Source organism: Pipra filicauda, unplaced genomic scaffold, assembly GCF_003945595.2.
Source record: "Pipra filicauda isolate LSUMZ 115617 unplaced genomic scaffold, ASM394559v2 scaffold4_size7858003_pilon, whole genome shotgun sequence".
Taxonomy (NCBI): Eukaryota; Metazoa; Chordata; class Aves; order Passeriformes; family Pipridae; genus Pipra; species Pipra filicauda.
In genome coordinates, this window is record NW_024104643.1 from 2,804,862 (window position 1) to 2,831,375 (window position 26,514).

At 37.1% G+C, this 26,514-nt stretch overlaps 1 protein-coding gene across 3 annotated transcripts in view; it reads left to right on the forward strand.

Moving 5' to 3' along the window:
* The window catches only part of OSBPL8 (oxysterol binding protein like 8), an 88,048-nt gene that overhangs the window by 54,309 nt on the left and 7,225 nt on the right, over nucleotides 1-26,514 (forward strand). For all 3 annotated transcript variants that reach the window (XM_027747738.2, XM_027747739.2, XM_039386685.1), the window contains exons 5-20: nucleotides 2,314-2,384; nucleotides 5,714-5,794; nucleotides 6,667-6,768; nucleotides 8,005-8,208; nucleotides 12,697-12,781; nucleotides 13,887-14,058; nucleotides 17,332-17,566; nucleotides 18,925-19,109; nucleotides 19,814-19,895; nucleotides 20,596-20,694; nucleotides 21,146-21,242; nucleotides 21,554-21,652; nucleotides 23,128-23,225; nucleotides 24,609-24,698; nucleotides 25,256-25,392; nucleotides 25,701-25,886. In XM_027747738.2, coding sequence (XP_027603539.1) covers nucleotides 2,314-2,384; nucleotides 5,714-5,794; nucleotides 6,667-6,768; nucleotides 8,005-8,208; nucleotides 12,697-12,781; nucleotides 13,887-14,058; nucleotides 17,332-17,566; nucleotides 18,925-19,109; nucleotides 19,814-19,895; nucleotides 20,596-20,694; nucleotides 21,146-21,242; nucleotides 21,554-21,652; nucleotides 23,128-23,225; nucleotides 24,609-24,698; nucleotides 25,256-25,392; nucleotides 25,701-25,886 — 2,023 coding nt within the window. The remainder of the gene's footprint in view (nucleotides 1-2,313; nucleotides 2,385-5,713; nucleotides 5,795-6,666; nucleotides 6,769-8,004; nucleotides 8,209-12,696; nucleotides 12,782-13,886; nucleotides 14,059-17,331; nucleotides 17,567-18,924; nucleotides 19,110-19,813; nucleotides 19,896-20,595; nucleotides 20,695-21,145; nucleotides 21,243-21,553; nucleotides 21,653-23,127; nucleotides 23,226-24,608; nucleotides 24,699-25,255; nucleotides 25,393-25,700; nucleotides 25,887-26,514) is intronic.

A 26,514-nucleotide genomic window follows, 5' to 3' on the forward strand; every position in this document is an offset into this window, starting at 1 on the left:
TTTTCATTTCTGCTTGGTGATACTGATAAAAAGTATTTGTGAAAATAAAAATGTATGTCCATTAGATAAGGATGTATAAAATCTTTAAAGCCTTTGTGCTTTAGAAAGCACACTGTGAATTATAACTTCTCTTCTGTTAAAATAATGCTGACTTAGCAGTTCCTCGCTGATTCCCATCACTATGTTTTCTGTATGTGCCATTAAATAAATCAGTAAAAATGAGAAAGTAACTAGAAAAGGCCTGCATTGCATTTTCAGTAGGAGTTTGTTCCTATTGAGGGATTTCTTTTGGGTTTTGGGGTGAGGATTAAGCCTCTGTACTATGGTTCTGGTGTGTGTTTGACTGCCTGACATCTGATCTGGTAACTTCTCAGTGAACTAAGGCAGATCTCTGAGGCTTGAAGCAACCTTTGTTTTGTTTCAGCACCTGATAACTAGTGCTGTAAAAAAGTGCTTTTGTATTTAGTGTTACATATGAAATGTGGCTTATGGTCTCTAGATCATGACATGCCTTCTTGTGGATTCCCTAGTCCTACAAATCTTCTGCCTGTCTAGGTACTTCTTCCCTGTGATCAAATGGTCTTCTGCGTTACAGGTTTTCATTAGCTGAACAAACCTATTGCAGATGTGTTTGAAGAATTCCAAAATGAAGGGTTTAATAAACTGTGCATAGAATGGCTTCTGCAAAGATGTATAAAAATTGTTTGGTGTTTGGTTTGGTTTGGTTTGGTTTTTTTAAGGCGTGTAGTGTTTCCTTTGTGTGAACATAAAATGAAATATTGTATTGCAGTATGTAATTTTTAAAAACCTGGTCTTAATAAAGACTATTTGCAAAAGGTAATAAATATAATTAAAAAAAACTCCAAAAACCAAACCCAAAAGAAACAAAAGACTGATTACCAGACCAAAACCAAGAGGAATCTCCAGTTTCTCATGTAACTTGAAGATCAACCTAATGCCTCTTTAAGTCTGTGAAACTTCCCAAGATGTGTATAGTTTTAATAATGTATGTGATTGTGATAAATGAATAATTTCTGTATTGTAAGTTGTGGAAGGGTGACGATATTAATAAAAAAAAAATCCTAGAATGAACAAACTACTCAACACTGCTACAGAGAGTTAATAAAAATTCTTTCAAGGCTCATAGTTTGCCTGCACATACACACATTCTCCTGAAGAATGTGAAATCAAGAAGTTTCTCTGATAACTCTTCTCACTTCAGAGCTCTAAGTACCAATTTCTGTTTCAAAGTTGGGACCCTGTTCAAACGGGTGCTCTGAAGCGCTTGTGGTGTCTGTGGATGCAATTTGCCTGCTGGTGCAGTGCCCTCTGGTGGGCCGCAGCTCTAGGGCACCCCCGTACCAGGCTTCTCAGTTGCTTGGGCTGTTCTTGAAATCCATGGATGACTTCACGGTTAACTGCCTTCTCTCCGGAGTGTGTGCAAATGATGGCATGTTTACTTACTCGGATAAATGCATTGCACAATTTGTTTTGTTCCTGTTTATAAAAGCTTTAGGCTACCACCACCCTTGTCAAATAAAATGGATTGCTGAGATGTTGTGTCCTGTAACCAGAGTAGATGATTTTTCTGCAAGAGGATGCTAGGTTCTCAGTGTATGTTCTGTAGCAGCTGTGTGGCAGCACCCATGCCAGTTGTGAACCTCTTTTCCATAGTTGCACGTACACCAATTCACTTTGCTTTTTGGATACTGGGAAAGTGTGGGGTTTGTACTGTAAGTAACAGAAGATAAATATGAGATTTCAACAACTGTTTTAGATAAAACCTTGTCCTTAGGCTTATTCAGTGTGAAGTTGAAAGTATAAATTCAAGGCTAATGTAAGGAACCTTTTCCATTTTCTTGCAAAAAAACATGATTGGTGATCAGATGGGCTTTCATGTAGGTGCTATGTAACAATTATTTCTAGCTACAGAAATGAACAAATCAGAAAAGGCTTTATTTAGTATTCTGCTTTGTACCTGCATGCATGCAGCAGGAGAGAATGAGAAGATAAAAGGACAAAAGTTGGCACATTATATTTACAATGCATCAGGTTATTGGATCGGGTGCAGCATTTTCCAAATACAGTGGACTGTTCTTGTCTCTTAATGGGTATTAAATTAGTGTATACTGTAGTAGCTGGTACATTTTCAGCTGATGAGACAGACTGGTATGTATACATTATTTGAAAATCCGATCTACTTGCACTTTGCCTTTTTATGCTAAACACAATTTGCAAATTTATTTCAAAGGCTAGCTCATACAAAATGTTAATATCTTCAGATCATTGCAACAATGCTGTCTTTTCTTTAAGGTTTTGACAGAGGGAAGGATGATGTGTCACAAAGTAAAGAGGATGCAGCATATTCTATGTCAAAAAGTAAGGTAAGGAAACCAACCTCCTAATTTGGCTTAAGAATGTTAGTACGTAAAGGAGTTATGCATTTTTAATTAAAGGCAAATATACTTAACTTTTGTGTAGATAATCTTGAAGATTACTCTTCAGAATCAGCAATAGGTAAAGATTAAAGTGAATTTCTTAATATAGTTCCCTGGATGACATCACGTGAAAGTTTATGGTTCAAAGATCAAAGTAGTGAAAATGAAATATGGACTCTTCTTCCTATCATCTTAGGGTGGGATGTTGCTTTGCCATATGTAGAGTTTAAAAGCTTTAACTTACCCAGCTGTGTTTCTGTTCTGTGGTTTTCTATTTTCTGCTAGGATGTCTTTTTACAGAGGCAAATGTGATAACAAACACTTAAACAGATTGTCAGGGTGCAGCAGGTATGGGCTGCTCTAGCAGGTGAGGACCTGAGCTTGAACACAAGTAGCTCCCAGCGGGAATGGGAGACATGCCTGTGTTTTGCCACTGTCGTGCACAGCTCTGCCCACAGCGCTCTGCTGCCAGGTGGGCACTGCACCTGTTGGAGGTGGTCCTGGCCAAGGCAGCCGCACTTTGGAAACAGAAGAGTTGCACTCGAGGTCTTGACACAAATTTTTCTGTGATATTTGATGTGTCAGAGCCTTAAAGGGAAACGTTACAAAGATATTGAAGGAAAACCAAGATACTTAAAGATTACGGCAGCATTTCCTGGCTGAAATGGTATCTCCAGAATTAGCTTCTGGAGCTGATGGTGCATTTTTTGGTGTGTAGCTAAGCATTTCAAGCTGTTGGTGTCTTACATGTGACTTGGAATTACAAAACTTCGTGTCTTTTAGCTTTACTGCATCCTAGAATGGATTCCTTATCAGGAATATCAAGGAAGTATACTTTACCATCCAGCTTGCTTCTGATCAAAATATTTATTTTGGTCCAGAAATCTAAATAATTTTTGACTTGGAAATCAAATTAATATGGTCTCTTTTGACTTGCATTTATTTCAGACACTCTTAATCACTTCTCTTTAACTATCCAATTCCTTTTTTCTCTTTCTTACATATATTTTTCTTGGTTCTTGTCTTTCCAGGATCTTAAGTCTTTGTGTTCTTTGGTGTTACTTTTGTTTGTGTCTTTCTGCTATCAAAGATGAGATCAATATTCGTACTTCTGCTAGTAGATATTCTTCTTCATCTGTCTTTTTGCAATTACTGCATGTGACGCTTGATTATATTAGTGGAGATGAAGTAGCAACCCTTCTTTCTAAGTGAGAATGGAAAAGCAGTGATGAGACTTGCCTGGAATCTGGTACTGAATGTACCTTGCTGGGAGTTGCAGCAGGTTCTTTTAAAATGTTTTCTTCTAAATTTTTTATCCCATCCGCTTTGTGTAGATGTAACACTGAGGAAGTTATTAGCGTAAAAATACACAGATCACTGACCTGTCTCATAATCCATTGGACAGGTAAATGTAGAACTCTACTCAGTGTCATATTAGTGAGCTTTAAAACTGAGACAATGAGAAAATGAGTTTTTGTAGCCTGTGATACTTACTGGTTTATATGCATGACCTTTGGATTGTCTTAGCTTTCTGTTAGTGAGCAACTAGAATATTTATGAATGTTTTGCTTAAGTTGCTCCATTATAGCTTGCATAATGAGTTCATTACCTCTTCTTATGTGACAGTGATAAGCATTTTTCCCCTCTTCTGTTATTACATTTAAAGTACTGTATTTCCTTTAACATCTAGAGAGAGGAATTTAATTTCAAGGTGTATGCTCATATTAAAGCTAAATTTTGAATGTCAAGAACATACCTTTACTACAAAATGAAGAGGTTTGCTTCGTTTTTCTAAGATATGTATGGAAATTAAAGAACATTTACGTACCATTGAAATAATGTTGCGCTACAGTTTTTCCAGTTACTGCACATATTTTGTACAGTAGCTAAGTAGATTCCTGTAAAGTCTTAGTCCTTAGAATAAAAGGCATGAAAGTAGAATAAAGTTAAATTGCTTTATTCTGCTTGTAAATCTTTAACTTTTGTTTCTTTTTTTTTTTGAGCAGCTTGTGAGTTAAGAGTGCTCAAGTGCACTGGTTTTATTATTGCAGTAAGTTTTCCTCAAAGCTTGCATATTTTTTGATTGTCATTTTATAATATTCCAGAATGCAAATTCAGTGAATAGATCTTGCACTGTAGTCTGAGATTTGAAATGCTGAGCAACTTGAGAAGCAGTTTTCATGAACTGTCCTTGAATTGAATACACAGTTTAGAATGTTACATTGATTTTCCTATTTATTTGTTTTTTTGACAAGGCAGAAGCTTTGGGTCCACCCAAAGGCTTATGTTTCAGTGCACAAAGAAATAGAACTCTTTGTAATTTATCTAAGTTTGTATGTAGTGGATACCCACTCAGTGTTCTCTGACCTCCAGTAGGAATGATGTGAGAACTCTGTGATAGACTCCTCTTTTTCCCTTTTTTTTTGCCGCCCCCCCCCCCCCCCAAAGAGTGCTGTATCCCACAGTGAATATTTGGTGGCTTGATTCCCCTTTTAACTAGTAGACAACAAATACCAACAAGTAAACTTTGAACCTTAAAAGACATGGAAGAGGTGGGGGGAGAAATCATGTGGTGCTGAGGCAGCTTATTGTCCTGCATGAACAAGGACTTGGGTGTCATAAACAAACCTAAGTCTTTTCCCCTGTCTGTTGCCACTGTGAGCTTCTTGGAGATGACTTGCAAAGTAATCAGTGTGGGATTAAGGAGCAAGGAACAGAACAAGTGCCATTAGTGGACAGTTCTATTTTGGTGATTTATAAAGCACTGAATCCTAGATTGAAGAGGCTGTATTTTCCTTCATGAGTTACAGGGTAAGTGCCTCTATAGCAGTCCATTTGGAGGAGCTGTCAAGTAATGGATGAAGACATTGGGATTCATATATCATGGGAATGACTCTTGTGTTTAAACACCAGGATTTGCCTAAAACATTCTCTCTCTGCTAAAATAACGCCAAGCTATTCAAGCCAGCTCTATCAAGTAACAGGCTACATGAGCTAAATATATACTGTACATAGTTCAGCTGTTTCTGGAGGAATCACAGACTTCTTTCCCATAAAACCTATATGAAAAGAGACTCAATAAATAGGTGGTGAACAGCTCATGTTACAAGTTATGGCTTGTTGCTTTGGGGTTTTTTTAAAGTGGGGAAAACAGTAGAGTGGGAATGGGAACCTTACAAACATAACTGCACTGCAAACACTTTCTAACGTGCCTGCATCAGTAATATATCCTTGTATCTATCATTGTAATTTATTATGTGATTTGTGAATTTCAGTCTGAATCCAAGCTTTTCAATGGCTCTGAGAGGGACATCTCTTCACCTTCAAGCAAACTCACAAAAAAAGAATCTCTCAAGGTGAATTCATTTTCTAGTAACTCCTTATGAACTACAAATGTATTCACATAATTTTACCTTTTTCCCTAATGAGAAGACAAAAATACCAAATAATCATGAGACTTATGGAATATTTAAGTATTGTGAGAAGTTGTGCTGTTGAGTCTCTTCAAATTTTACTGTACTGTTACTTGCATAATGGGCTTCTATAATGCAGTCTTTAAGATGGCACATGATTGTAGATAACTCAGAAGATTACTGGATAATTGAGGTTGGCAGCGACCTCAGGATATCTACATGCAATGAAATGATAAATGGAATTATCAAAATTACAGTTTGAATGCATTACTTGTAGTTTTTCCGCTGCCTTTTTCCCCCTGTGTTGTAACAATACCATACTCCACTATTTGGCAGATACCATGTCAGGAGAAACGTAAAATTATTTGGCTCTAAAAGAGGGAGATACATTGCTGCGAATTTCTACTGGGGAGGAAACATAATTGATGGATAAAGACTACTGATCAGATAATGTACCTGTAAATCTGAATCTACCCCAATTCTCGTTTTCTGCTTTACACCAGGAAAGGAAGAGGGGAGGGAGGTTGGTTTGGTTGCTTATTCTCCCATGTAATTCTAACAGGAGTTTTAAAGTCCTCAGTTTTAAAAGCAAATTGCAGAAGAATCTGAAATTGGCTACATCATAGCTGTTCTTGAAACAGAGCATGAAATAGTTGTTTGTACCTTGAAGTCAAATACTGTGTTTTAAAGCTACTTCTCTGTATCTGTACTGCAAATGGAATTTAGCAGGTTTTTCCTCATCTTGTATTGGTCAATGCCTTTTTATGCTGATAACTGGCTTATGGCTGTGACATTGTAAATATTTTTATTTACAGGTTCAAAAGAAAAATTACAGAGAAGAAAAGAAGAGAGCCACAAAAGAATTACTTAGCACGATCACGGACCCATCAGTTATTGTTATGGCTGACTGGTTGAAGGTCAGAATCCAAGTGTGAAACCTGAGTTGCAAATGTAGCAGCTGCTTGCTGCTTTCTGACCAGAACAGAAAAGGCTCAATCTTTTACTTGCTGTTAATGTTTTTCTACAGGCACAGCAGCCACTAATTGCATCCCAAGGTCTCTGTGCTCAAATCCTAGGGGAGTAATAGAGGAACCTAACTGCCACTTGCTGCAGTCACCCTAGTCACATGCATCTTGCACGTATAGCCATTAACTTTGGATGAGTTGATTTTGCAATTCTTATTTTGTCCTTCTCATTTTACACTTTGAGGTGACGCTCTGGTACATCCATAACAGCAGTGAAAATGATTCAGTCAGATATTTGAATATAGGTTTCTTTCTGCATTTTGGTGATTTTCTTTTCCTCTATTAAGAACTAACTGGTACAAAAGGCAAGGAATTAATTTCCCAAGGATAGCAGTCAATGTTATCAACAGTAGTGCAGTTATTATATTTGTACATATTCCTTACATTTGTAAATTTAATATTTGGATAGAAATGGTACAGTAGTACTGTACTAATAGTGCAAGAAAAAAAACCCCTTTTACCTGGTTTTGTTTGCTCCAAACAGTAACTTGCCAGGAAAACAATTCTCCAGTTTTCGCAAAAATCAGTGTAAACAGGCTAAAATATTGCTCAGAGATCAAGTTGTCATTCAGTCCTACAGACACAGAAGTGAATAAAATCCAGAATTGACAGAATTGATGCAAGCAGTCTAATGAGATGTGGAAATTCAGAGAATTGAAAGGTTCTTTTATTTCACATACATGTTGAAGCTCACACCTGTTCTAAAAGCTTTTATCTAAGAAATTCAAATATGTATGAGTTAGTTTGTGAATATCTTGCTTTTCTTATTAAGTCTGCCCTGTGTTCAGAGGAGTTCTGTTTCCAAAGATTATCCTGTCTTCATGCTAGTGATAAAATATGTTTCAGATAGGAAAATTCATTAAGGTTTCAGATTAATTGTCATACTTCCTATATCTGGATGTGTGTATATGCATTTGTAGAATTAAGTACTCATAAAGAGAGAACAGAAGAGAGAGCATTGAAATTGTACCTTTGTATTCTTTGATCAACCTGGATAAACTTTTGATAGACCTGATAAACTCTGCTTTGAAATAAAAGCTAATAAATAATTTGAATTTTAATTTTGTTAAGGGGAATGGTTTTGGTATTGATTTCACTCAGATATAACTGTAACTATTTATCTTCTAGATTCGTGGTACCTTGAAAAGCTGGACCAAACTGTGGTGTGTACTGAAACCAGGAGTGTTGCTTATTTACAAAACCCCCAAAAATGGCCAGTGGGTAGGAACAGTGCTCCTGAATGCTTGTGAACTCATCGAGAGGCCTTCTAAAAAAGATGGCTTTTGTTTCAAACTTTTTCATCCTTTGGAGCAGTCCATATGGGCTATAAAGGTTAGTGGTAGCATGCATGGTTCTTAAAGGATGAGTAGCATTAGCGAGCCATGAGTAAAGACAACCTTAATGAAAAGCTGAACTGCATTTTCTGTTACAACTTTAGTGGTTTTTTTATTCTGAATATAAGCCTTCAACATCTCGTCCTGTTCATCAGAAAAACTGTTTGATTTATGCTGCTCTGTAAACAGCTTTAGAAGTGTGGTGTGCAAAGGGATGCCATTAAAGAGGGTAATGCCATCACTGGCAATCATATGAAGGAATGAGTGTTTAACGTATTTTACATCAATCAAATCTGAGAAATTAAGGTGGGATTTGCCAAAATGAAAGAGTTGTGTCATAAATGTTTTTTGGTGTCCAACTCTATATTCTTGTAATAAAATGTCACCCTAGTTCAATTTGCTTGTAAGAGTAGAAATTCAAGTAACTTCCTTGTTCAATAATAGCTTATATTGCAACTTGTTAGCCAAGTCTACTTGGTTTTGGCTACAATGTTAGGAAGATAAATATTTTCATCCAGTTCTGATGTCTGTTTGCCTTGTCATAGATGGCATAATATTGTGAGCGGCTCCTGTCTGTGTTGAAATGCACAGTGTGTGTTCTGCACAGCAAAGGTTTATTTTTATTTCTCAAAAGAATCTTTAATGCTTGCTATTACTCATTGTTTACAATCTGATAAACTATTGTAGTCCTTGTTTTGTGTTTACATGGAGAGGGGGTGTGGAAACACAGCACAAGTGAACATATTTTCCTCCTGAAGTGACATCTTGCATTAGATGAGATTACCGTACAATATTAGGAACCTTCTCATAATTAATTAATTATGCCCTCTGCAACATCTTACAATCGTACAATTAGTAACTATCTTATGTTCTAAATCTTAAATTGATACAGATGTACTGTCACATCTGTTGAATATGCCGAATTGATTTTGTCATCCTTTTCTTAGGGAAGTCAGTCAGTATAATTCCTGATGCTTGTGATCATTCTGAATTGTTATCAATATCAATGTTATCTAAATTTACCAAACTTAGATCAAATCATTTGTACTTGCTTTTGAATAATTTTGTTTTATTATTGCTTAGGAGGACTTTTCAGTAATTAGTGATCTCACATTTGCAGAATACAAACTTCATATCCTTTTCCAAAGCTGTAGCGTTTGGTGTTAATGTGCTTATTTATGGCATGTATACATACAGTGCAAAGTGGTGGCCTGTCTGCAGAAGATCAGAAATCAGTCTTATATTTCTTTATTGCTTGGCAATGAGAAATGGATTTGTTTGTTTTTTTTAACTAGATATTTAGAGTTTAGAGGACATACCCCACCAGATTTTTACTTTTTTAAGGTAGGTCAAATTTTAAACCTGAACCAGTTGATATTGTCCATTCTAAATGTGCTGAGAGCTGGAGTGGCATTTGTTCATTTTGGTATGGCTATTTGCAGTTGAGAATTACTGGATTTTATTAGGTGAAAGGCCTTGAAGTTTGAAACCTTTTTCTGCCTTGTTTACCTAGTCAGTCATAATGTCCTAGATTTATTACCATGAGGCAAACTTGCATAAGTGTAATAGCAATTGACTGATCTAGAGTAGATTTACCAGAAAGAGCCTCAAGTCTAAGGCAAAATGAGCCTTGTTTGAAGTCAGTGCAGGAAGACGGCATTGCAAGAAACAGGTACAGAGGTGTTAAGTACTGCGGGAGATTTTCTCGCTTGAACACACTTCCTATAGTGTGGTGGCAGACTGCGAATTCTCTCCTGCAGTAGTTTGTGACCAGTCACTTCACATGCTCCCTTAAGCCTGTTGCTGTGGTCTTTGATGTTCCTCCTACACTGATGAGGTAGCTGATGCACTGTACTTTGTTTTGTCTTTCTCATGTGCCTGGTCCTGATGCCATTTCAGTTTCCTAAAATTAATAACTAGAAAAGTTAATGCGAATAATTTTTTGTGAGTAAATTTAGTCAGGGGTGGCTGCTTATCAGTTTTCACTGCTGTTTTTGAATGAAGGTTCATGGCATTTGAGTTTTATTGGCATGAATATTCTGTAGGAAGTAAACTTCAAAAGTTTTTTAATCTCATGGAATTTTTAACTTGACCATTGCCTCGGAGTAGTTGTAGCATCATCCATCAGGAGCAGTCAATCCACATAAAGTTACCTAGCACATGGAAACTAATGTGCCTCTTGTACAGAACACTAACATACTGAAAATTGATTTTGAAACCATAATGGGTGGTATCAAAGAAAAGTATCCAGTGCCTTTGGAACAGCAATCCATTAGAGGAAATCAAGATCCATGAGCAGTTATTTAAATTAAGTCAACATACGTAAATGTTTGCTATAAATTACTCATTTGGTTTTAATGTAATGTTAAAACACTTGGGGGAGCGTAACTTTCTTGCATAAAAAAAAGCAAAACCAGACACCAAAACCACATTTCATCTCTAAATTATAGTGGCTTGGTACAGAGTAAGTAGCATACCCTAAAGTGCCCACAGTATGAACTTAAAGGACAGATCTCATGAGCAGAAATCCGCCCTTAGTCCATGTCCTGTGACCCAAGAGTTTTAAGGACTTGTGATGGCTGAGGCCTGTGCACAGTGCTGGTGCCATGGCCCCTCTGTGCAGCACCCCAGCACTTCTCCCACCCCTGCCTGGTGTGGTGCTCTGCCATGGTACTCTCCCCTCCTCAGGTGAGAGTGGGCTTCTTCCCTGTCTTCCCACCCTTAGGGTGAGCAGTGGCCATGCATGGGGTTGCCCCTTCTGGTTCTTGGTACCCACTAACTCCTAATCCCAGTGTTGCTGCTTCACCAAAGACTTTTCATAGGCACACCTTTCTGCTCACTAAGAGGGAGACTGAGGTTTGGAGTCTTGTTTCTAACACCCAATTGCTGTTACTCTATGCTGACTCTTTGTGAGTTTCTGAACATCATTTACACCAGCACTAGCTTGTCTATATTGGTATTTAAGTGCCACCAAGACTACGTGTTTATCCGCTTCTCACCCTCAGAAACGTTCTGGCTGTTTCATTTGCTTGCTTCTAAAATAATCTGCCTTTATCTGCTTTTGCTCAAAACTTCTGCTGGCTTTCCAATTCCCTCTTCTAAACATTATACTGGCTTTTCATTAGGCTTCTCCGGGGGAAATCAGTGAAGACCAAAGTGTGTTAACTCATCAGTTAGGCAGACTTAACCCAGCTTTCAGTGATAGCTTTAAGGATGTTTATACAGCCCTCTTTGCCTATCAATTGTCTTAATGTTACCATATGTAAACTTTTTTTGGAAGGGGCTTTAAAATGGTTATTTAACATTTTATTCCAAAATGAAATGGAAAGGTCTTTTGGATTTTATTTTTTTTTTAATGTGAAATGTGAAGAACTTGATAGTGAATATAAAACTTTGGCATTTGATATCCTCTGTGTATCTTTTGGTTGAACTTAATGGCATGGTTGCCGATGCCCTTTATAGAGAGACTTAAGCATCTAAATGTCTTTTTTGTGGACCCAGTCATCATCTTGGTTTTTTTCTTGATAAAATGACAAGTTTACAGTTAGGTATCTGAATATTTTGTGGAATTGACTACTGCATAGGTAGAGAAGTTGAAGAAGGAGGAGGGAGAAAGGATTAGTGGGTTTCAGTAGCAATACATAGCAGTTATTTCCCTTTTATTTAAATAACAATTGACTCATCTGTTTTCTGAAGACAGGCAAAAATTGTGCAGCTCTGGATGCTGTTGGAACACCAAACACACTGGCATATAAAATAAACATGAAGTAGATCACTGAGTAAGACCTCCCATTCTTTGCAAGGGTTTGGCTTGCACTGGTGTTTCTCTATTCTATGAACCATAGCATCCTTCTATGAATTGAGAGAAATCTTTGCTCTCATCCAGAGCAAATGACACTTGAGGGGGAGAAAAGGCAGTTGATGTACAAATGTGGGGTCTTCTGCTAGGCAATATTTGTTGTAAATCAATTCACTTATATCAGCCCACAGGCATGTCTTTTGTTTTGCTTGTTTTCAGTCTTACCTCTTCAGCTGAAATATTGAGTGGAAGAGGAATAGCCTGTCCTTTGTGATCTCTTTACACCAATCTGCAGGAATTCCTGTACAGTGAGGGTGACCCCCGTGCCATTCCTTTTGATGCTTTTGTCATCTTGCTATAAGTAGCATCAGCAGAGCTTTTCCAAGTTACTATGCCAAGTCTGATTTACACAAAAAAACCCTGAAAAAAACACATCAAAAAATTTTTTAATCCCAAAGACCATTCTTTTTAAAGTGGGCTTGAATTCGGTCCTATGCTTAGATTGAAGACTTTGAAGAAGAAATCCAGTAAAAGAGGGCTGTCCATCTTTCCATTCATGTCTTTGTTAGATGTTGCTGAGTGACAGTAAATAGCCCTGCAGTGTGTCAACTTGTTATTACATTAAATGATAAACTGCAAAACTGAGTTAAAATATCTGATGCTGTTCCTTGTTTTATCTGTTTCAAGGGTCCCAAAGGTGAAGCAGTTGGTTCTATAACTCAGCCATTGCCCAGCAGTTATTTGATCATCCGAGCCGCTTCAGAATCAGATGGTAAATAGATGTTTCATTGTTTTTCAGCAGTGACAACAGTTAGTTATTAGAAAGAAGTGGTTTCAGTTGTCTTATCGTATCTGTTGCAGCACTTTAATCGCAGTTTCATTGTTGTTGAAGTTCTCCCTTAATTTAGTAAATTCATTTGTGTTGGTACTAGTAGATTTTCCTGGTCATTGAAGCAAAACTCCTTGCAGTTGCCTTGTGTTGACAGGGTAGAGGAGGGGGAAGGGGTTATTTATGATTTAGCTATATTAATGTATGTCTAAATATCAAGCTAATGCCTTTTTAAAGTGCTAATGTGCATGCATTCTCATGAAAGCATTTGTGTGTTAAGTGCAGCAGTTGCATAGAGTTCTAGGAGTAAAAATTCCCTCAAGACGTAGTTTTGTAACACCCTTCATTGGGAAGGTGGTGATCAGTGCAAGTACCTTCCAAGGTTACAATGTGAAAACAAAATTTAAGACTGTTGTTTAGCCTTTCTAGCAGGTGTTTTTTCATCTACTAGTTAATTAAGCATACCCCTGCAGACTTTAAAAATAGTTTGCCTTCTGTATTGAGAAATTGATTTGATATACAGAAATGAAAAATTATGAAGTGGAAAGAATACACAAATTTCTTTAGTAATTTTTTTTCCAAACAAAATTAGAATATCTGCTTTTTATATTTTGAAACAGTATTTATATGCTGTCTTTTTCCACACTGTTATCGTATTACTTGGCAAATTTTGCCAACTGATGCAGTTACTTAGTCTTCAGAATTAGAGCAGGGTTGCAGGCAACTTTGGAGGCATTCACAGTCAGGGCCTGGGTGGAGTCAGACTTTTATTAAGGAAGAAATGCTGAAATATACTTTAATGTAATTATGATTTACCTTGCATGTCCTGCTCTGAAGCATCCTTGTACCAGAGCTGGGTAGTTGTAAGTTGTTCTTATGTCCCTACCAGATTATAAAATCTAACGCATGTAACATGGAACAACTCTGAAGTGTGTCTTCAAAGGCAATGTAAGCAGGCCTAAACCACTAATTTTCCCAATTAGAAAATGGAAGTAGTATAGTTCTGTTTAATCCTTAATTTTTAGTCTAATACTAAATTTGTTTTTAGGCAGGTGTTGGATGGATGCTTTGGAGCTGGCACTGAAATGTTCAAGTCTGCTTAAACGTACAATGATTAGGGAAGGTAAAGAACACGATTTGAACTCTTCAGCAGACAGTAGTCATGTCTCTTTCTATGGTCTGCTTCGTGCCAACAACATGCACAGTGGAGAAAACCTACCGTAAGTGAATTAATTACTAAACCTGATTGTCTTTTTGGCAGAACCTTGTAGTGATGACTTCTCCACAGGGACATTAAGGCTGCAGTTCATTTTGCTCCTGAGTTCTCTTTAAATGCCTTCTTTGCACTGTGTTTTATACTCTGCACATAAAACAAAAAAATCTTTTTTCAAGCAAAGTGGATCCAGAGGAAAGTTTGGCCCAAGGAACTTGAAGCTGAGTATCATATCAGTAAGTTTTAAGTACTTGGTTAAACTGTTCAAGATAAAAAAATGAAAATTTTAAGTTGATGTCTCTTGTTAGCTTCACCAGAAGATAAGAAGCTTAGTACATGTGGCACAAGTTGGTAGATGTGAATTTAAGTTGCTGTTCTTAATGGATGAATAGAAATGAATAATCTTCTTTAAATTATTTCAGCATGTCTCATCTTTGAACCATGGATGTATTCAGTCACCCTATTATTAAATTAAATGCATAGAAGTTAAAATTGCTGGTATCGCTTGGTATCTAATGTGTGAGTGCCCTTGACTAACTCCCTGTTTATTTCAATAAATGCTTTCAGCCAGCTTTTGAGAGCATAAGCTTGTGTGGAAATACATTATTAAACAAGTGTAGTGAATGAATGGTGTTTTCAAATGCTTCAACTGTGTTACCAAAGTGCATTAGAAATTATAACAGATTTAGTCCTGTATTTGAAATAATTGGGTCTGAAGCTTGTGCTATGAACAGTTTCTCTCAGTAGACTTCCACTAATTCAATATACTTTCAGGTGGACATATATTTATTTCAAATATCTCCCACCTATGAAGACTTTGCTGTCCATCTGTCTTTTCTGAGAGGGCAGGAATTTTGTACTGCTGTTAAGAGTATGCTCCTGTATTGGAGACAGAGGCCTAAGCTGGGAAAACGTAATTATTTTTGGAATAATGGTCTGAGAAAAGCACAAAAAAGGCAAATTGTTGCCTCTGGCAACAATTCAAGGCCCTATCCAGATGACCAAGCTTGGCTCAGCTACAGTTTTGCTCCTTCTGTTATCTTGTAGAAACAATATAACTGCTGTGTACAATTCAGCTGGAGATCTGTACTCTTGAAAAGTAGTTTAATATCAGCTGCTGGCCTTGATTGCAATCACAGCAATTAGCTACAGCTGTTAAGTCTAATTAAGATTAATGCTTTAATTAAGTAGATCTTTTGATATAGCATATTCTAAGATTATTTAGTGTGTTTAACTATCTAAGTGAAAACCTGGCAGGTCTAGCTTTGATGGGGTTGGCAGAAGAGGGAGAAGAAAGGTGATGAAAGCAATTTAGCTTCCACTGAGAGCAAGCTTTTTTAAGTATGTTAATAGCAACAGGAGGTCCAAGGAAAGCATTGGACCAATATATGTTAAAGATGGTCACCTGAAAAACAGGGATGAAGAAAAAGCAGGCACATTCAATGCTGCTTTTTTTTTTTTTGCCTCAGTCATTAATAATGCTAGTAGTGAATTTCCATTTGTGGGCACTGAAATTTTAAGAGATCGGTGTATCAGCTGAATGTTTTTAAGTCCATGGGGTCTGATGTGATACATCCCAGAGTACTGGAGGAGCTAGTGGATGTTATGGCAGGAAATCTCTCAAGCATCTACCAAGAGTCTTTGGGAGTCTGAGGAGAACCCCACTGACTGGAAATTAGCCAACAGTATTCAGATTTACAAGAAAGGCCTGAGGAAAGACCCAGGAACCTACAGACCTGTGAGTCTAACCTCAGTATCTGGAAAAATTATAGAGGTCATACTGTGTGCTGTTGAAAGACATTTAAAGAACAGTGCAATCACCAGGCATAGTCGGCATGGGGAAAGTCATGTTTAACTAATGTGGCATTCTTCTATGATAGGATCACTTGCCTACTGGATGAAAGGAAAGCAGTGGATGTAGTTTTTCTGGATTTTAGTAAGGCTTTTGATACTGTCCCTCACAAGATCATTCTGGACACGTTATCCAGCTATGAGATGAGGAGAGTCACAACGTACTGACTGAAGAACTGGGTGAATGGCAGGACTCAAAGGGATGTGGTGAATGGGGCTACATCTGGCTGACAGCTGGTTGCCAGTGGTGTCACTCAGGGCTCAATCCTAGGGTCTGTTCTGTTGGGTATTTTTATCAGTCATCTGGATGTAGGAATTGCTGATGAAACCAAACTGGGAGGTGCTGTTGACTCTCTCAAGGGATGAGAGGGCTTGCAGAGGGATCTGGGTAGATTGGAGTGTTAGGCATGAAATTTAACAGGTCCAAATGTTGGAGCCTTCACCTAGGACAGAGTAACGCTGGGCACAAGTATAAATTGGGAGAAGAGTGGCTGGAGACCAGCCCTACTCTCACCACAGCCCTGGGGGTGCTGAAGTGATCGTTGGGCATGAAGTGGGCTTAGGGCCCAGCTGAGGGGCAGTGGAAGGAGGTCTGGGGATGCTGGCTGAGAGCGGGGTCAACAGGGATCAGCAGTGTGCCCTGGCAGCCAGGAGGGCAAACCCCATCCTGGGATGCATCAAACCCAGATAACCTGCTGGTCAAAAGAGATGATTATGCCACTGTATTCAGTGTTCATGTAGCCTCATCTTGAGTGCCGTGTGCACTTCTGGGTCCCACAATTTAAGAAGGATATGAAGGTTCTTGACTATCCTGAGGAGGCAGCAAAGCTGGTGAAAGAGCTGGAAGGCATGTCCTGTGAGGAGCGACTGAGAACCTCCAGTGTGTCTAGTTTGGAGAAGAGGAGGCTGAGGGACAACCTGATTGCTCTCTTACAGCTTCCTGAAGAGGGGAGGTGGAAAGGGAGCTGCTGAACTCTTCTCCCTGGTATCCAGGGGTAGGAAGCATGGAAATGGTTTAAAACTGCATCAGGAGAGTTTTAGGCTGGACATTAGGGAGTATTTCTTTACTGAGAGGACGGTCAGACACTGGAACAGGCTTCCTAGAGAGGTGGTTGATGCCCCAGGCTCATCAATGTTTAAAAGTCATTTAGACAATGCCTTTAATACCATGCTTCAACTGTTGGTCAGGCAGTTGGACCAGAACACTTGCAGGTCCCTTCCAGTGTAACTGTTCTAAACTTGGTATGTTTGACAGTTCAGTGAGAAGAGGACATCCTATATGTTTCCAGCAAAGCTAGTTTGACACTGCTGCCAGATGAGGCTTGATATCAGCAATTTGAGTATATATTTTATTAAGATCCTAGTTTGGAAACAATGAAATTATTGTGTAAAGCCGAAGATTCATTTAGCCTTTTTTCTTTTTTAATAGGCTAAATGACAGTGAAGTTGAAAGGCATCACTTTAAAGATCAAGATATGTACTCTGACAAATCTGATAAAGAAAATGACCATGACCACGAGGAGTCTGATAATGAAGGATTGGGGAAAAGCGAAGAAAGCGACAGCGACACATCAGAGCGACAGGATGATTCTTTCGTTGATCCGGACCCAATTGATATCAAGGAAACTACTTACTTAGAACAGAGTCATGAAGAACTTGGGGAGGTATAAGTGCTGTTGATGTAGTGAGCAAGCAGCTTCTCCAAATAGAAAACTGGTATTTTAGGGGTCAGACTACACTTGAAAGCTGACTTGCAGGATTGGCTTTCCATATTTTTAGTAATAGTGAGTGGAAAAGGTTCTGTTCACCCGGTCTGCTTTGCCACTCTTGTGCTACTGTATGAGATTTTAACAGAGATAATGAAATTATCTGGAATATTGCTTAGACAGAAGGTGCTGTTTGAAAGAGCCACCTGCAGCAGAAGTTGACCATGACTACTTGTTTTGTTGTTACTTCTATTTGATTTTTATTAACTTAGTCCTGGTTTTTCTTCAAGTAAAAATCTTCAAGTTGAAGGTTTGAATGCAAACTGACACTTCTTTTTTCTACTGCAAGCAAGGAGTTAAGCAGCTGTGGGATCTGCAGAATTTATTTAGTGGAAAGCTTGCTGTGTTCCTGATGTCACCTTGCATTCTAATGATACCCCAGATACCATCCCACTTCTGTGGGTTGTTTTATGTATCTACACAGGCAAATATGAGAGGGATTTGTAAACCAAAAAGCTTTGTAACAGAAATAGAGATAAGCTTTCTTCTAAAATCTCTCCTTTCTCCTCAAGTGCTAACTATGAGATTTTTTCATACCTATGGAATTTGCATACTTTATGCTTTAGTGCTTTCTATTGTTGTGTCTAGACAAAGCAATATTTTAGGAAAGCTGAGGAGTTTAGGATGACAACAAATTCTTGAATATGCATTTTAGAACTGTTCTGAAAAGGTGTTTTTGCTTGCTTTTCCTACAACTATTGCTTTTGATTTCAGAAACTATAAGGAAGAATATCTTCTCTCAGACAGAAGGGAGCATATTGGAGTGTGGCTGCTGATTTTGCTTATTTACCCTTAAGTCATATGTTTTTTTTAAGAAAAACCACTGATACTGCTGACTGGTCAAGGCAGTGAAAAGCATAAATGTGTCAGCTTTCATGGTTGGGAAAAGCTGGTAGAATGAACAGCCCTCTGGTGTATAAGTCATGCACTGAGAACAGAGTAATGCACTTGATGCCTAGGAAAGGACTAAGGAAGGTTTTCTGAACAATATTCTACCTCAAGATTTTCTTGTCTAGGGCTGATGCAAACAAACAGTTTTTAATGCTGAATAGTATATTAATCATACTTCATTAAATATGTATCATAAGTGTATTTATAGAAACCTGATCTTTCTTCCATAGTTACTTCAGCATCTCTGAGTGGTTCATTTTAAGTATCCATTTTCCATTCTCACTGCAACCATAGGAAATGTTGACCTGTCTTCTGGAGGATTATTTTCTTTCTCGTTTCTGTAAGCGTTTTTTGGTTCATCCTAGGCAGGAGAAGCTGCTCAGACAGAAGTAGTGTCAGAAGAAAATAAAAGTTTGATCTGGACACTATTAAAGCAAGTCCGGCCAGGAATGGATTTGTCCAAGGTTGTACTGCCTACATTTATCTTGGAACCTCGCTCTTTCCTGGACAAGCTGTCTGATTACTACTACCATGCAGACTTTTTGTCTGAGTAAGTAAATTCTATCTCTGGTTTTCATTCTTTCCATTTTTTTTTTTAATTAAAATAGGGCAACAGTGTCAGATATCCTTGTTTTCTGAAAGCTAACTGCCTAAGAACTCATATAGTACATCTTGAAGTCTGGCCCCTCTTAGTAATTTAATAGCAATCACGTTGCAGTTTAGCTTCTGAAGACTGGTTAGAAGACTTCTCAAAATTAGTTTAATTATTTTTTCTCAAAGAAACATATTTAAAATGGTAATCCAGTACCAGTTAAACTTTTAATACAGTGTTAAGTTCTGTCCAGATTTATAGTTGCCTGCTCAAATGTAGCTAATAAATTAAAGACTGTAAATTGAAATATTATTCAACTCAGAGCTCTGCACATGAGTGGGCTGGTTCTCTGGAATAGTATCTTATAAATGGAAGACTTTAGTGGAGGTGGAACAGAATTTATTGTTACAAAGAACAGACTCAAAATATGGAAATACGATTTCTGATTTTTTGTTTGATTTCAGTTTTCTGAAAATTATTTGAAAACTTTGAATTTGGTGAGATTAGGCTGAAAGTTGTACAGTACTGCAAATCACAAACCTGTTGTTTTAGTCAGCTCATAGATTCAAGATATGTCATAACATTTGATAGTGTGTTATAACTGAGACAATACTGATTGTGTTGTCTCAATAAGCTGACAGTCTGTGTGTTCTGTTTCACAGAGCTGCTCTTGAAGAGAATGCTTACAACCGCATGAAAAAAGTAGTGAAGTGGTATTTGTCAGGATTCTACAAAAAGCCAAAGGTGTACTTCCACGTATTATTTTGTTGTTAGTCATTGTGTCTAGTTTGAGGGCTTAGGATTGTGCTGGAGTAAATTTTTCCTTTTAAATTACATTGTTATGCACTTTTTAAAAAAGCAAGGTTAAGTGTTTAGGTTTAATTTTTACACAAATAGATCATGGAACTTTCTAGTCCCTTGCCATTCTTAAAATAGACTCTATTCAATTTCTTTTGTCCCTCGGAGTAGAAGTTGAGCTAAATATTTTTTGATAAAGTTAAGCCAGTTCTATATTTATTATTCTTCAGTGATAACGTTCTGCAATTGGAGGACTAATGTTTCCACTACTTCATTTAGCTTTTCATTAAATACTCTTTATAGTCATGTTGGTGGGAAACAGTATTGAAAGTAAGTACTTACTACCTAACTTCAGACAAAAGCTCTGTAATAATTCTACCAAAAAAAATCTTATATTCTGTGTGTCCTTACACGTAGCCTGGAATAGTTTTCTGGATATACTAAATGTATGACAATTTCCTTAGAATGAAGAGCAGAATAACTGAGCACAATATTGAAATGATGAAATAAAATACTATATACTTTAGCACATATATCATGTACTTCAGCATATATATTATTATTATTTTTTGTGTGTGTCTTATCTTCAGTGACAGACTGTGGCTTGTGTACATGCATAGTGTGGTTACTCTCTATTTCCTTTTAGGGACTAAAAAAGCCGTACAATCCTATACTTGGAGAGACTTTCCGCTGCATGTGGATTCATCCAAGGACAAATAGCAAGACTTTTTATATTGCAGAACAGGTTGGAACAAATATTTTTAAGAAAAATAAATGTGTTGTATATTTGTGCTAGTGAAATGACATGGTAGTTTCAGAAAATGTATTGAAATGTATGAATAGTATCCTAAAAGCTCTCCTGGTGATCATAGTTTTCTTACAGATGTCTCCTTTAAGTGTCCCTTCCTAGAGAGACAGAGAGAAAAGTGTTTACAGCATTTCTGTTCCCTCTTACTCCAGAAAAAGTCAGATGCTAATTTTCTTAACTCTTGAAATTCAGTAGGTATTTGCTTGATCTTTGTCTATAAAGATTATAGCCACATTTCACATAAATTAACTGTATTCTAATATGTGCAGCCTGAAGTTTACATTCTGTCATTATTAGCTCAAGTTTTATACAATATTGCATGTTCTTGGTTTTCTTTTTTTCCTCTCTTTTTTTTTTTTTTTTCAAATATGTGGGTTTTTTTCCACAGGTATCACATCACCCTCCAATATCTGCCTTCTATGTTAGCAACCGCAAGGATGGGTTTTGCCTTAGTGGTAGCATTCTGGCCAAATCAAAGTTCTATGGTAAATAATGGGGTTTTTTTGGTTGTACTTTTATTGAGGAATGTAAAATAGGTGCACTTGAACTGTGTTTTGTGGGTGAAAGAAGGCTGTTAGAAGAATCAATGTTTGACTGTTGTATTATCTTTTCTAATTTCTATTTTTAGAGTATTTTAATTTTTAATTGGAGACACTGTATTATAGTGGCTTCACTAGACAGAACAGATTGCAGTGCTAAATATACTGATGTTCTTAATTTTATTGCTCAGTTATTAGGAAATATTGGCTGTTGTCTTTCAGGGTGAGAAATATGATACTCTGTTTTTGAATTTCAGGGAATTCATTATCTGCCATACTAGATGGAGAAGGACGGCTAACATTTTTAAATAGGGGAGAAGATTACGTAATGACAATGCCATATGCTCATTGCAAAGGTAGTGGGGTTTTTTCATGCTCTAGATGGTAAAGTTTTGAGAACAGAAGTTTGTTATTCTAAATAGTTCATTATTCTAAATAACATACTGTGTTGGATTCAAGCCTGTCATCTGAGAAGAGTGTTCTGAACATTGGCAACATTGGTGGATTTAGGCTTCTGCATATTTTATAGGGAGAAAAATACATCTGTTGTTTAAGCCATGTTTTATTTTTTGGCACAGAAAAAGACTTTTTTTCATAAAAAGTAAGAAATAGTAAGAGCATATATATATATAGCTGTCACTACATGATACTAATTTACTTTTGGAGTTGCCTTTTTGTTAGAACAATTTTGAGCTTTTCCAATATTTTCCTCTTGTAAACATGGAAGGCAGTGTAGTATCTACACTACACTTTGTGATTCAATGTAAATCATGAACATTTGTCTTTATGGGAAACCAGTCAGTGGTTTGTAAAGCTTTCTGGAAGGTCAGTAGTGGTGCAAAATACATTGTAGAATTGCTTATTTTTAAGGTGAAACTTATTCAGGATCGTCTACCCATATATTCCAAAATTCTCATTCAGAATAGCTAGAATTCTCTTTCAGAAGGCCAACTATAAAAGCAGCAAATATAATACTTTCTTCATTTGAGGTGTATGAAGATCAATTAGCAGAATTAGATAATTTGACATGAGCTTAGTAGGCTTTTCTCTTTCCATTGTTTTTTAAAGTTTTTAATATTATGTTCAATTTTTTTATGGCTTTGGTGACTAAAATAATACTAAACAATTAAACCAGATAACATATATTCATACATTCAAGTCAAACAGGAAGAAGGAGGACTAGTGTGACTAGCAAAGCTAATAGAGAGGGAGAAATGTAGAAGAATATTCAGGGAAGGCGAATGTGCATGGTGAAACAAAGGTATTTGCACATCCATCCACTGTATGTAAAATATATTCAGTGTTTCAAGCACTGGATTGCAAGGGAAAGACATGGGAAGGAAAGTATGCTCAGCATTGTCAATCTTGTACTTCTAGAAGTCTTTAGGGAGGTGATCAGTGTTGTTTTATATTGGTTGTCCATGATTGCCTTCACCTGTGGTCTGATTGCACATACTGCTTCTGCTCGAGGGAAGTTTTTCTTTGTTCTTTTTGTTGTAGGTTATTTTCTTGTCTTAACCGCAGAAGCTTCCCTTCTCCAGTCATTTCCAATAAGACTAAACCTTGCTAGAGCCAGCAGCGTATGCTGCCAAAGATATGTCTTCATAAACTGTTTTTCCTGCTTATCTGTAATTCACTTAGATCTTTTTGTTTCTGTTTGGGTTATCTTATTTGGCAGAAAGGTCATGATTATCGTTAGGAAAGGTCATCTGAAAATACAACTTTTCCTCTGGCACAAGCATGTTTACTCTAGGAATTGTACCCACGTAGCTTATGTTTTTTGTTTTGTTCCGTTAAAAATACTCATTTTACCTTTTTTTTTCTCTTGCAGGAATTCTTTATGGCACAATGACCTTAGAGCTTGGAGGAACAGTCAACATCACCTGTGAGAAAACTGGCTACAGTGCAACAATTGAATTCAAACTCAAGGTTAGTAAATGCTGCTGGTGGGCACAAAAAGGAGAATGAACATAATGATCCTTAAAAAAATCATTAGGTGACTCCTTAGATATGGTCTGATTTAGTATGGAATTATGTTTCGGAAAATAGAGGAATTTTTGTTTTAACTGCTACATTTCCATATGTCTGAATCTAGCAAATTGTGATGTTTTTAGGTTTTTATTTTTTTAATAAAAGGAGTTGTCATTCTTTTCTTAATGTATTCTTCTGAATCCAAAGGTTTTGACTGAAATTTACAGTGCTCTATACATGTCTGGTGATAACAGATGCAAACATATAGTTAGTTGTATGACTCTTAAGAACAGCTCTAATGGGGAAAAAGCAATGGTCTGTCTCATCTTCAGCAGTGGCAACAGTGTGTGTCTAGGAAAGTGTTGGAACAGGGAGAAGTGTTCAGTGATCTGATCAGTGTTTCAAGCATTTTGTGTGTTGTTGTTAATACACCTTGGTAGTTTTTATTTCTCTGAAAATGTTCAGGGTCTTTTTAAACTCCTAGAGAGCCCATGGAGGAGAACTCACACCTATGTTCCCCTCTTTCATCCTGGGTAAATTTAAGTTGCTCACAACACTTCAAATAAAAATGAGTCCAAGGCTAACAGTTGGCTAAGATTTATGTCAGCCTAATGCCCAGTGCTAAGCAACAGTTTACATGGACTATTTTTGGCAGCTGAGCATAATGTAGGAGCATCTCTCCATTCACATAAGCTAAACAAAGGTTTCTAAACTACTTCTAGTACTACTTCTACTAATACTACTACTTTCTACTTCTGAAAAATACGTTTGCCATCTTTGAGGCAGAAACTGATTTAAAGCTGAATAAATAGTTGCCAACAAGTGTGCACGTGGAGAGGGAAATTGTACGTGATTGAAATTACAGGGGAAACATAAAAGGTGAGAGGCTGTGTTAACTTTGCCTTGTTAATTTTGCCTTGTCAGTCCACAGCATACATATGCAGTCTGTCAAAAGGCCAAAGAAAATCCCGGTTGTTGTGTTTGTGCAAGAGTTAATCTCGTAACAAATGGTCCTTGGCAAATTGGTGAAATTACCATAGCAAATGACTGTCCCCTTCAGGATATTATTGTGTCACTGTTTTCTGCATTATTTACTGTTTTCTTTACACATTCCTTAGACAGTACTTTTGCTCATCAAATCTCTTGAAATATAGCCTGAAGAAACTACTTACTGTGGTTTTAGACTTCTTTTGGGAATTAAATCGGAAGAAATAATACTAAAAGCCATCAGGGCTGTTTACAGCACATTTCATAAATGCACTTTTTCCCTTAACACTAAACATAGAAACAAAAATAATAGATTATCAAAATAAACATGAAACCATTTATTTTTATTTGCAGCCTTTTTTGGGTAACAACGACAGTGTTAACCAAATATCAGGGAAAATTAAGCTTGGCAAAGAAGTTCTGGCTCTTTTAGAGGGTCACTGGGTAAGTAGTGAGTGATGGTCTTTTTTAAATTCTGGCTGACAGTTGAGACAGGTGAAAATAGCACTTAGTTACAAAAAAGACTCAAGTTTAAAAAAAAAAGTTAACTACTGCTTTTATAGAAGGTATTCAAGAAGGTATAGAATCAACATAGTGCTATTTGTAGCTGTTAGAAAATGGAGAAGTTGTGCATGTTTGAATAGTTAATGAAGAAAGTAAAATGTTTCTTCACAATGAAGCTTGTGAAATGTTTTGGTATATGTGTTAGTACTATGAAGAATTGTTATGGCACCAACATGAAATATTTAAGCTTGTTCCAGTTCTTGTGAGGTGACATGACCTCACTGGTTTTTGAACGTGGTAATGATTCCATTGTTCCAAGTTAGAACCTACTACAAAAGGGAGAAATAGAATTTTAAACTTAGCATATATAAATATCCTTAACTGCATGCATTCAAAAGAAAATCTCATTACAAAAAAAAAAAAGCTTATTCCTCCCTTTTTTGTAATTTTGGCACTCTTTGATATAATTACAATTAAGGTAACCCTATCTGTTACAGGACAGTGAAGTTACTATTACTGACAAGAAGACAGGTGTTTCAGAGACATTCTGGAACCCAACATCTGATATCAAGCAGCGCAGATTACCTAGATACACAGTGAAGTTTGAAGAGCAAGATGACTTTGAGTCAGAGAAGTAAGTTCACTTTAGAACCATGTATTTATTTTGACAAAATAAAACTCATCATCTTCTCCAAATTATAAGCAAATTATAATTTCTTTTCCATGTTTAATGATACTGGCCTGTAAAACAAGTAACACTTAATAAGATCATTATTTTTAAACTTTACAGTCATGGAAAGTCATGGTAGAAATGTAGATAAACATATTACAAATGGTAATGTTCTGTTTGGAGGGTGGTCTATTTACTTAACCTATAACTGAGGAAACAGTTTGCAATTATTTTGTCAACCAGATTCTGTCTGTGTATTGTTCATTTGTCAGGCTTTGGCAACAAGTGACAAGAGCAATAAATAATAAAGACCAAACAGAAGCTACTCAAGAGAAATATGTTCTGGAAGAAGCTCAAAGAAAGAGTGCCAAAGAGAGGAAACTTAAGGGTGAAGAGTGGACATGCAAGCTGTTTGATCAGGATTCAGTCACAGGAGAATGGCACTACAAATACGCTGAGTGAGTCTTGAAGTGCTTGTAGCAAAAACTGCTTGTTAAGTGCTTGAGGTGATGTTGCTGAGCCTCTTCCTGTGGCTTTAGGAACAAAAGTAATGAGACATACAGCTTACATATAGTAACAAATCTATACTATGTTCTAGATTTTCTTGGGCATGGCACCTTGGGGTTTATTGTGCTCTCTTTTTCCCCCCTACACTGACCAAAGCAGCTACAGAGATTTTCCATACCAGCTGGAAATCAGAAAATCAAGTGTCTGAAAATCAGAGAAGCCTGTGCTTAGTTGATTTGAGCTGTTTAATTTGTTCTGTATTAGAATAACTCTGAGAATAACAGGTTTACAGCAATGCTTAATGCTGGGACCAGGTGGCTCTGCCTGGCTGTCGAATATGCCCAGCGTACATGTGTGTGCGTGAATCTCTGTGATGATCTGGATCAGAAGATGAAGATGTAGCTGTCTCCCTGACTGCTGGGATGCATTCTGTGTTCTCACCAATGTCACAAAAGTCAGCTTGGAGCTGAGGCCTTTACTAGTGATGGTTTTCATAGAACACCCACATTCTACTGATTGTTTTTCAGTACCCAGCATCATTCTGTATTGTAGAGACTGTAAAAGTAAAATATCCAAGGA